Here is a 12,035-nt window from a genome sequence, read left to right as displayed (position 1 = left end):
CTAGAGGGTCACTTAAAAAAAATCAAATGGTCCCTTAGCCTATTCATGGTCACTCCTTTGGCCATGCCCAGCATTTACTTGCTTGAGGAGAGGTGGTGACTGGCATGCTGCCAGGGAGTGTCAGCCCCATTTGGGGGGCAAGGAGATGTGTCAGCACAATCGCCAATTGCACTTTGCTCAAAACTCATTGTTTCCTCTACCTCCATTTCAAAATGTGTTTTTGCTTTGTAATTTTACCTGTATGGTTCAATTCAGGAGCTGAAGAAAGCCATTTTGGAAGATATGGTGAAGTTGGGAAAAGAAAGTGGACTCTATTCTTTTGAACAGGTAACTATTATCTTCCCATACTTGTTACAGCCCTTTACGCAGTGATGAAAATTAAATCACCCCACAGTAACTCTGACCTAGATTCTCCACCCTCCATGCTGTGGCCCACAGGCAGGCTGTGTACCAACGGACCCCTGAAGGGGCTGTTCCAAGCTGACTTTGCAACAGCCTGTGTTCTGAACTAAAATAGGTCGTATGTCAAGTGTGACTGGGCTCTTTGTCCTCATAGTCACAAGCTGAAATATTACCCTAGCCATCACTAGTAGATCATGTGTACATGGTCTGTCTCCAAGCTGCCCGCAATAATCAAGCCAGAGTCCTGTCTTATTTTTATTTTTATGGGGACTGTCTTCTTGGCTGCAGTAGGCAAGCTGACTTGCTAGGACACTGGAAAGATTGGGCTCCTCGGGCCAGTGATCTGTCAGCCCAGCATGCCCTCTACAAAGAGAAGGGAACAGAATATGTTGGGAGAGGGGACACAGCAGTCCTCTAAGACTTTTGTCTTTGCAAGTTTGGGGTTCTTACTGTAACTGAATTCATAAGCATACTTGTTCCTACTTACATATACCATTTATACATCCTCTTTAGTCAAAAATTCAAACAGAAAAATTCTTCAAGCAGAAAAATATACTGATTTTTTCAGTTTCCTTGTACGTATTTAATATAAATGTTTTTCATAAAATTTTGTTGCTCCAATAGGGTCCACAAATAATAGTATTAGGGATCTGCAAGTTTATGAGAATTTTAAATTTTATATGTTCATGTTGATGATAACCTAACAACATTTTAAACCAGTTTTAAATATAAACCTCTTGTATAAAAAACATTTCTACAGATTAAGATTTAATTTTTTGAGTTTCAAACTGAAGAAATCTAAACGTAGTTTCAGGGTCTGAGAAAACTGTTTTTCTTTTGAAATTGATCTTTACATTAATCCAGTTTGAGAAACATTGCTTTACCCTCATCTCTCAGCACGTTTTAGGCCAAAGAAGGCCTAGATAAATACATTCTTATATTAAAAAGTTATAAAATCTGAGGCATTCAGGCAATTTATATTTATCTTTCTGAATGAAAGGTCAATTCTGGCACAATAATTATTTAAATTTCTAAATTTGCTGGAACTGGCTTCATTGCCCTTTCATTAAGAGGAGCTGTGTGACTGGATCATATGTGATCATGTAGAGCAGGGGCCACAAATGGGTGGGCCGAGACCTGACTGGTCTGGCCTATATGCTGATCTGGATGGCTAGCAGTAAGGGCGCTGGGGATGCCTGGGCCTAGAGACGCAATTGCCTAAGCCAATTAGTTTCTTTGTGCATTCACAAGGCCTGCACGCCCCCTGCTGGTGTTGGGATGCATGACCTTTAGTGCTCCACAGGGCATGTGGAAAAGCATACCATCTAGATTCCTCTTCACAGAAAAGACTACCAACTCTTAAGATTGTGCTTAAAAGGGACATTTGGTTAGGTTTCTAGTGTTAACCATTGCTCTAATTGGAGCTTTTACTGAGAGAAGATGTATTCTTGACTTTCCACGTGCCTTAAGCAGAGTTTCTGCTCTAATAATCTGCCCTCACCATAGTAACCTCAAATACAGAGAAGTCATGTGGCAGCCCAAAGGCCTGAGTTTTATTGCCAAGGCTGTCACCTCTTCATTTTCTCTGTTCTCATTCTCCTCTTTATTAGTCTGTGGCATCCTCCCCGTCACCACCAGTGTGTGCCCTCAGCTGACCAGAGAGCAAAAACCAGGCCTTGTGCCTGGGGAGGGTGTGTGCTGCTTCCAGTTGTGTTCCAAAGCTCAACATAAATTATTTGAATTAATCCATAATCCAGTGTCAGCTTGTCCTTTTCCCTTTTCCTCAAAATTGAATAATCAATTAAGGCTTAACTCTAATTTTTAAAAAACCACATACACACAAATAAATCTCCAAGCCCAAGGCTTGACTCATTCAATAAAAGCTTTAGGAGTTCAGGCTTACTGGGGTGGGTTGATCTGAATTAAACTTTGAATTAGATTAAAATTTAATGTAATTTAGTTTCCAGAAACAGGCAATTCCTAGAACTGTTATTAATTTATGGAGCTCTTTGGATAAAATATATCTTTGGAAGATATATTTTAATGAGTAGATAGGAATCATTTAAAATAACTGTATCAATAATTAAAATATGTAAGTACCTGGGAAGTATTTGAGCATACTTAACTGTGATTTGACAATTTTCTTGACACTTAGATGCCTCATTAGTTTGCATAGGCAATACAAAGTAAACTTGGACACTTGATAGATTTTTTTCAAATTCTGACCAGTGAAGCCCTCACTAAAATATTTTATTGTATTTCTTGTCATTGAAATGAATACTTACCTACCCAATTTGCCTTTAAATCAGAAATGAATTGAGTATTTCCCTAATTAAATTTTTTTCCCTTTATCTCTTCTGTCCTAATTATTCAGTTTATTATCTACAAGCAATATTGTGTTAAAGTGTTTCATTGAGTAATACCATTGAAAAACTTAAAATACTATGTTTCTTCAAAATTATGAAAAGTGTGCTGTGCTTGAGTTGGCATAAATTGACACTTTTGAGGTATTTTATTCCAATACAATATTTAAATGTTATAGTATTTATAAATTAACAACAAAAAAAACCTAGCATCACTTTTTAGTGACAAGAATGTAGTTTCAAGAAAGGAAGCTAACATTAAGCATCTCCTTCCTTCTTTCCTCAACACAAACCTTGCTTATTAACAATTGGAAAACAGATTTCATGGTGTGTTGGCATAACGGGAGAATAAAGATTCTCATTCCCTTTTTTCACAATTCAACAGTTTTGTTTTATGAGAAAATATATCATTATTTATAGAAAATGAAAATTGGTTTTATCATTGTCTCACTTCTGAAAAAACTATGGGTTTGGGACCCACAGTTAAGGTTAGTGTTAGTTAAACAACTGGTTTGACCCATTTTTTTTCCACTTACTGACTAGACTTTTAGTCACTCCAGCAGTTTGTATAGGTATTTTCATAGAGGAATTTAAATAGACCCAGGGCTGTAGGTCAGACCGGAGCAGGGACCGGCAAGCCTGGCAGCAGAGCCGCTCTGATGCTCTCACCAAGGGGCTGAAAGGTAAGCTGAGTGCCATATTGCTTGGCTTCCTGCAGGGCTATCTTTCATGATATTTCCTCTCCTCAGGCAGAGACTATGTTGTAGAGAGCCACACTGAACTACAGATGCCCCAGTCAGCCCTTTAGGCTTGCTGCAGCTAGTTAGTAGATGTAGTCCTTTCTTCCTCAGATCATGTTTTCTTTTACGTTCAACTTACCATCTAAATAGCCTTATGTAGCTCTTCCTATGAAATTCATCTTCCCTGTACTGTATCGTTTGTAGCTTCTGCTTGTCAGTGCTGGATTTTCAAAGGTGTTCGCCCCAAGTCCCTGTACTGAACATAGACTCTTGTCCCAAGTATACAGTGTTCTCCACATGCTGTTAGGAATGCAGATGAGCTTAAAGCCAGGCTGCAACGACACTGTAGAAACTATATCTTGGCGTTTGCATCTCCTTTTAAAATTATATTATTAATTTCATTTATAAAAGAAGGTGGATAGATGGTTTGCACTTACTAAAAGTCTTTATGTGATACTGTTTCTATCAGAAGAGAACTTTTTAAAAAAACATTAAGGTTATCAGCACTGTCAATTTTTCAGTTTTTCATTTCATGACAGTAAACATGAATTACTAAGTTAAATCTCTGTATCTAGGATTACGTTTGATTTACATTGTGTTCATGTTTTCTTCAAATTAACTAGTTTTGTCAAATGGTGATTTCCAAACTTGTTTAAGCAGCAGAACTTAGATGACATCTTATATGAAAATCGATTGTGCACAAAACATAAGAACAGTGCTGCTCTGCTGGGTTTGGGGCTTGGGCCAGAGCCTGCCTCTCTTCCACCCCACCCTCCTTCCCCCATCAACCAACCACCTCACTTCATCCCTCCCCCACTCCACCTCCACACACCTCTACCTCTCCCCACCTCATCCCACCCCTAGCTATCCACAGCCCACCTCTGCACCATCTCCACCTCCACACCACCCCCAGCAGTGGTCTCTGCAGAACCCCTAGTTCTCAGTGCACTAGGGTCTGAAAACGTCTCCCTTGGGGCTTGTTTCGAGTGAATTTTGGGGTTCCATAGGATGGTTTATGTTTGATAAAAACAAATTAGGAAAAAAGTATATTCCAGAGGTACAAAAAATGGCAGCCCTATTCCTTACCAAATCCTTGCTTCTTTGAATATCAAGAATACTGAGTTTTCAAAGAAAATACTTTTTATAAGAACCTTAACTAATTTTTGATAATTAGTTAACCTTAACATTTGATAATACCCCTTTTTAGCTAAGAGCCTCAGATTTCCAGCTATTTATATTAGATACCCAAGTAGAAATCTTTCAATATGTGAAGTAAAGTTGACACAGCTATCTATAATCCTAGCTCTAGTTTTAGCCTAAAGTCCCCTCCTGCTCTCCCCACAACATGAATCCTTTAAAATGCTATTCTTTTAATAGAAAAAGTGAACTCTTCATTTGAACAAATTTCTAAGAGACAAAGATGAATCTGATTTATTAATGCTGTGCTCCTTTGAAAATTTTCACATTTTTAAATTACAAGCATAGGTTTAAAAAATGCTAGAATTTGTTAGACTTGTTCTTGGAAGCTTTTTAAGAAGTTGGAAGTATATCTGTTTTAGGAGTCTTCTTTGTATATGCCTTTGATCTGAAAAATTGGTGAATGTAATGGAGAGTATTCTGAGCAAAGAATTCTTTGCCATCTCAAAATACCCACCAGCCAGGACACTAGACTGTTAGCATCAGCGATTTTGAAAACAATCATTGATATATTGAATTTTTGCAACTATTCGCATACAGTGATTTTTTTCTAATTTTTTTATTGTGGTAAAATACATATAACATAAAATTTACCATCTTAACCATTTTTAAGTGAACAGTTAGTGGTATTAGATACATCTGTAATGTTGTATAACCATCACCACCATCCATCTCCATAACTCTTTTCCTCTTGTAAAACTGAAACTCTGTACCCATTAAACAATAACTCCCAATTTCTCCCCTCCCCCTAGCCTCTGGCAACCACCATTTTACTTTCTGTCTATGACTCTGACTAAGTACTTCATATAAGTAGAATCATACAGTATTTGTCTTTTTGTGACTGGCTTATTTCACTTAGCATAATGTCCTCAAGGTTCATCATCCATGTTGCAGCATGTGTCAGAATTTCCTTCCTTTTGAAGGCTGAATAATATTCCATTGTATATATATATACCACATTATGTTTATCCATTCATCTGTCAATGGACATGTGAGTTGCTTCCATGTTTTAGCTATTGTAAGTAATGCTGCTATGAACATGGACAAATATCTATTCAAGATCCTGCTTTCAATTCTTTTGGATATATACCCAGAAGCGTAATTGCCTGGTCATATGGTAATTCTATTTTTAATTTTTTGAGGAACTGCCATACTGTTTTCCACAGTGGCTGTACCATTTTACATTCCTACCAACAGTGCACAAAGGTTCCAATTTCTCTATATCTTCACCAACACTTGTTATTTTCTGTTTTTTGGTTAATAGCCATCCTAATGAGTCTGAGGTGGTACACACACTGATTTTTTAAATAAGTCATTTCCTGATTGTGTCTATTGATTTTATTAACAGTTCTCATATGACAATAGCGTCTGACACAGTGACCTCTCACTCTTGTTCTCCTGGCTTTTGTAACCCATACTCCAGTTTGTTTCTACTCAAGTCACTCCTTCTGTGTCTCAAGCCCATGCTGCATCTCTACAGCTATATACTACATACTAATATGTACTACATACTAATACTGATATATCCAATGTCCAAAGACCACTTGGGTGTCTTAGAAGCATTTCAAACTTAACATGAATACTTGATTTTCCCACCTCCAAAGAATCTTTCTGTTCCTTCTGCAGTTTTTCTGCTCAAGCAGAGACCTTGTTAACTTATCATCTCTCTTTCTTTACCATTTACCCAAACCAATTGTAAGTCCTGTCCTCAAATCCATTTCTACTCCACAGCCAACTTTATAGCCCAAATCACCATCAATCTTGCATTCTGGCTAGGCTTCCAGCTTCCACTTTTACCTTACTTCAATCCATTATTAACAGAGTAATCTTTCCAAAGAGCCATTCTGGTTCTGTCTCTCACTGCTTAAAAACTGTTTAAAGAATCATGTCCAAACTCCCTACCTTGGCATATTCATCCTTTATAGTTTGGTTCTGGTCTATCTCTCTGGCCCCATCTCTTTCTTCTTCTTTTGTACCATATGCTTCAGCCTATACTTGTAATGCCCTAAATGTGCTTTGGCACATGTAGCCTCTGCGTAGAGCACCCTTCTCTCCTCAGACCATATAACAGCCACAGCCCCTTCCCCTTGCTATCTTCATCTGGCTAAAGCCTACTTATCCTTCAGAATTCAACTTGGGCATCTTTTTTCAATGAATCCTGCCCAAGCCTGGGTTAGGTGCTATATCAGAAATGCATTCAGCTCTAACAGAAAACCTACAGTGTCTTAAACACATAGGGTGTTTTTTGTGTTGTTTCTCACATAAGAAGTCCAAAGATATCCAGTCCAAGGCAGGTACAGGTCCTCAAAGACCTAAGCTCTGCTCTGCTTCTTTCTCCATTCTTAGTATGTTAGCTTATCACCTAATGGTCACAAGGTAGCTGCTACAGCTTTGGACATTGTCCATATTCAAGGAAGGAAAAAAGGAGAGTGGGTTGGGGGGCCAGCCTAGTGGCGTGGTGGTTAAGTTCACCTGCTCCGCTTCAGTGGCCTGGGGTTCACGGGTTCGGATCCCAGGTGCGGACCTACACACCGTTCATCAAGCCATGCTGTGGCGGTGTCCCATATACAAAATAGAGGAAGACTGGCACAGATGTTAGCTTAGGGCCAATCTTCCTCACCAAAAACAAACAAAAAAAAGGAATGTGGGTAGAGATAGCTATATCTGAACTTTTTATTAGGAAAGCAAAAACTTACTCTTCTCACTAGCCAAAAATGGATCTCATGGCTAGCTCTTAGTTGCGAGGAAAGCTGGAAAATCAGGAAACAGGATTGTCATGACTGGCATAGACCGTTTTGGCCCAAAACCAAATCAGGGTTCTGTTAGCATGGAAGAAGTAGGGAGTGGGCACTGGGAAAGCAACTGACTCTGCCTGCCAAAGGTGACCCTCCCTGTGCTTGTCCCTATAGTAGCAGTATCATACTGTAGCACCTCTTATTAGATTGTAAGCTCCACGTGGGCAGGGACTATCTTGTTCTTATTTATATCCCTGGTGCCTAACACAATTCCTGACACATAGTAGTTGCTCAATAAATATCAATTACACAAAACAACAAATGAATGTATATGTGTATTTAACATATATATTTTGAATTAATTTTTTAAAGTCTATATTATAGCAATTCTATTATATTTTATATATATCTAATATATATATTTCAGCAAAAAAGTCTATACACAGCTATTATAACCCTGTTTGCTATTTAATGATATGGGTCTATTATCTCAACAAAATCACTGAATTTAGACCCAGTTGTTAGTCAGGATACAATTTCTTAGAGACAGTGTCACTCCAGGATTCAGCTCAAGCCCAGATCATAAAATTCTTATAGAACTGACAGTGACCCTTTCAGCTGGAGCCCGATGTGGGAAGGGCCTCCCTGGGCCCTCGTAGATTTGTTCATCTATCTCTCTGGCTCCCCATTCAGCCTTGCAAAGAGACTTTGTATGAGGAGGCCTGGTATCTCCTTCATGAAACTAGATAATGTGAACACTAAGTCTGATCCCTCCATGCCTCCTTCCAATAGATGTGATAAAATTCCATGGCAGACCATTTTTTTTAATGTAGACTCATCATGTCCCCCCCTAGACTTTATGTTCCTCCTGTGAATGGCACCACCACCCATGCAGCCATCCAAGCTAGAAACCTAAGAGTCCTTAAGGCTGCCTCCCTTTTTACTACATCTTGCCTATTTATCTCTGAATCGTTCTTAGAACCGCTTACTTGTCTCTGTCTCTGCCACTGCCCTATGTGTAGGCCCTTATCTTCTCTCCCATGGACTGGCCAGATCCTTCTGACTGGTGTCTCTGCTTCCAATCTTAATGTTCTTAAAAACCATTTTCAAATTTCTCTTGGAAAGATCGTTCTAACATGTGTATTCAGCTATGTCACTGCCCTGTATAAAAACCTTCAGTGCCTTCCTATTGTCTTCAGCATAAAGTTTGAACTCCTCTGTAAACTGTCCCATCTACCACTTCAGCTTCCTCTCTCACCCCCTTTACCTCCTACTTTATGTAACTACGACAAGAAACCACTTGGATTTCCTTTCTCACACTGCCATTTCTCACTCCCATAGCTTTGTTCTTGGAGTTGCCTCTTCCTAGAATGCCCTTTTCCATCCACCTCTCCTCCTTTGCTGGTTAACTGTTATTCATTCTTTAACACTCACCTGATTTGGGGAGTCGTCCCTGACTGCTCCTCCCTTCCCCTACCGTAGCTGAGTTAGGTGAGCTTTATCCTATGCATACCATACTAACAACTGCCCAGTGTGTCTGCTCTACTGGATGCAAACATGCACTCCCTGATGGCAGAGGCACTCATGATTCCCATTTGTATCCTTAGTGCCTGACACAGAGTAAGCAACCAGTTCATTTCTGTTGACTGACTAAATGAAGGAGTGGGAAGGAAACAAGGTGGCTTTCAGATATATCAAATAGGCTGAAATGTTATTAACATAATTTTGACTTTTAAATAGGCATAGTGTTTTTATATCAATATATCTATTCCCATATGCCCATTTACTTTTATCATGTATGCTATAAATGCTGTGTTATATTCCTGATAAAGATGTATTCTGCATTTGGTTTTTAGGTTAAAGCCATTCACATCCACTCTGACATGTTCTCAGTTCAAAATGGCTTGCTGACACCAACACTAAAGGCTAAGAGACCTGAGCTGAGAGAATACTTCAGAAAACAAATAGAAGAGCTTTACTCAATCTCCATGTGAAGTTCAAGGAAAGTCCTTCTCAGTACAATGGACTGGATAGCAATATTATAGTTACTTTTGCAAGTAATGAGCCAGAATGGTGTAAATGAAAATAAGCTTGTGACGTTATGACTGAGCCTTTTCCTGTTCCAAGAGGTCTTTAACAATATTTTCTCTATCATCACTGAGTACACTTTATTTTTATTGAAGTGATATTGTAGCGAGCTGCTAAAAATATCGCCAAACGGCAATGTAAAAATCAAGACTTTTCTCAAGAACTGTGTACCACTAAAAGTAATATATTCTCAATGTTCACAGAACTCCTATTAAACATAAAGGAAAACATAACTGATATATTGTACTTAATTATTTGTTGAATAGTAACCAGATACAGCAAATATCTAGGCAATGTGGACTACCTCATTCAATAACTGATTGTCAAAATCACAATTAAATCAGACTTAAAAAATCAATACTAGGTGTACAGAATCATGCTAAAACAAAACATAACTCACATTCTACGTAACTTCAGATTCTTTAAACATGACCATCCTTATTGATGTGAAAAGTTTTCTCATGAATTTTTACTTTGTTCATGAAAAATGCAAAATCAGATATTCTTAAAACAAATGTTATATTTATATAACATTTTACAAAGATTTTTCAATACATTTTCTCATTTATTAAGCTCATTAAAATATTCAGGAACTACAAAAAAAAGTGTATGTAAAACTACTTCAAGGAGAGTATGTGTATATTCATGGACTTCTTACCACAATGAATTCTATAAGATGTCTGTTGACTCCACAATGACTGGACCTTTGGGGAAGACTTCGGAGAAGAAACCCAGAATTATTTCTCAGAGTGGCAGCAATTAATGTACCGAATGTTCCTTGCTGGGTTCTTCCAGTCTTCCATTCTCAACATGTCCATCCCGGGCCTGGGAAACCCAATGTGGCTATAATTCTGAACAATTTCACTTTCTTTCAGTAAGACAGGATGTGGGGAGGTGGGGATGTTATTTCCAAATGAAATAATTTTTCAACAACATAATTTTGAAGAACCTCTTCAAAATGCCCCTAGAAAACTTTTTAAGTCCATCATAGATACATATCTCCTTAGGGCATAATTCCATTCATAAAATTTTTAAATGCTTCTATGCTCAACCATGAAAACCTCCTCTCTCGCATTATATTTAGACATTTCTTACACTTGGGTGCCAGTTTTTTCATATAATTAAAGCCTAGCTTAGACAGCAATTAAGTTCCAAGCTACAGACTGTGTATCTGTAGAAGGAACTTCTGTAGAGACAGGACTCCAAAAAGCAGAGATGGGGGCAGTGTTCACAGTTCAGAAGCCCCTTTCCCCTGGGGCAAATCTAAACTATAAATAAATGCTATTGGATAAAAACTGCATAATCACACAGGCCTACTCGATGAGTCTGCATCAGTGATTATGCATTTATATTTCAGTCTTGGCGCAAGTGGACCACAGCTCATTTGATGTACTTATCCAATCTTTTACAAATTCCTTTGGTGTATTTTCTCTGCAGACCCACTATTTGCACTTATAAATTTGACTTCTAGTGACTGAGCTAGTTCTATGCACATTAATTTTTAAAGGCATCTCTGAATAAACAAATACTAAAAATGTCCAAGGCCACACCTATATAGCATTATTTTTTATATTTAATATATATTTGACTAATTAAAAGAGAAAATCATTACCTGAATTGGATATTCATACTGTTTTAAAGGCAAGTAGCTTCACATCTCGAAGAAAATGAAGCTGTTTCCCATTGTCCTTCCATTCAACTAAAATTTCGTAGTTGGCTTTGTTTCCAAAAGGATTTTGGACAATGTAATATAAGCAAATAATTTAAAACTTATTTTGATCTATTTATACCTCATAGTAGTTAGATATGATTGATTATGGACAACTTAAGATTTCTTTTTCTCACTTTAAAGATCTTATGTTTCTACTAGCCTTCCTTATCTGTGTGAAAATCATCACACTTGGGTCAAAAAATAGGTTATTGCAGATGTGCCGAGAAAAGTAAACAGTGGGCCCTAAATATATTGCATGTATATTTATCTATTCTTCTGTTTAATTCCACTAAATTTTTTAATAAAGGAGAAATGAAACAATATGTGTTAACAGAAAAATTCTCCTTGCTTCAGATTTCCCAACTTTATTTCAGGGGGAAAAAGTCTGTATTTCTCTTCAACCAATACAGAAAAAGGCTATGTACTTAAGACGTTCACATTCATAGTGGACATCAAATACGATTTAAGTCTAGAGGTGTAACAGAGATCAATTCCTTAAGCATAAACATGTTCTTAAGTGTTTGGCCTTTTATCTGTTTCTCATTTAAATGTGTTAGTAATTCTCACATTTTACAAACTAATCTTGTTGTGAATATTATAAACTAGAATATGCGCCAATTTTTTTTCCTTTGCCATAAAAAACATCTATATTGTATTCTGATTCCCCTCCCGGTAAGAGAGGAAACTCGGACAAGGTGTGGCATGTAGGCCTAGCGCCACGTATTAGGAACTCACAGACTTAGAAGTCCAAGGAATAAACATACCATGTCTCTCTCACATGAGCAAGCCAACCTTTCAT

At 37.8% G+C, this 12,035-nt stretch overlaps 1 protein-coding gene across 4 annotated transcripts in view; it reads left to right on the top strand.

The window, feature by feature from the left end:
- ACSL6 (acyl-CoA synthetase long chain family member 6) overlaps nt 1-11,310 on the top strand; it is a 58,757-nt gene extending 47,447 nt beyond the window's left edge. For all 4 annotated transcript variants that reach the window (XM_058540036.1, XM_058540043.1, XM_058540052.1 and 1 more), the window contains 2 exons: nt 256-327; nt 9,294-11,310. In XM_058540036.1, the coding sequence (XP_058396019.1) occupies nt 256-327; nt 9,294-9,431 (210 nt within the window). In that variant the 3' untranslated portion in view covers nt 9,432-11,310. The remainder of the gene's footprint in view (nt 1-255; nt 328-9,293) is intronic.
- Nucleotides 11,311-12,035: the final 725 nt, after the last annotated feature.

The sequence above is a fragment of the Diceros bicornis genome, chromosome 1 (genome assembly GCF_020826845.1).
Source record: "Diceros bicornis minor isolate mBicDic1 chromosome 1, mDicBic1.mat.cur, whole genome shotgun sequence".
Taxonomy (NCBI): domain Eukaryota; kingdom Metazoa; phylum Chordata; class Mammalia; order Perissodactyla; family Rhinocerotidae; genus Diceros; species Diceros bicornis.
This window is presented reverse-complemented; position numbering and strand designations above follow the sequence as displayed.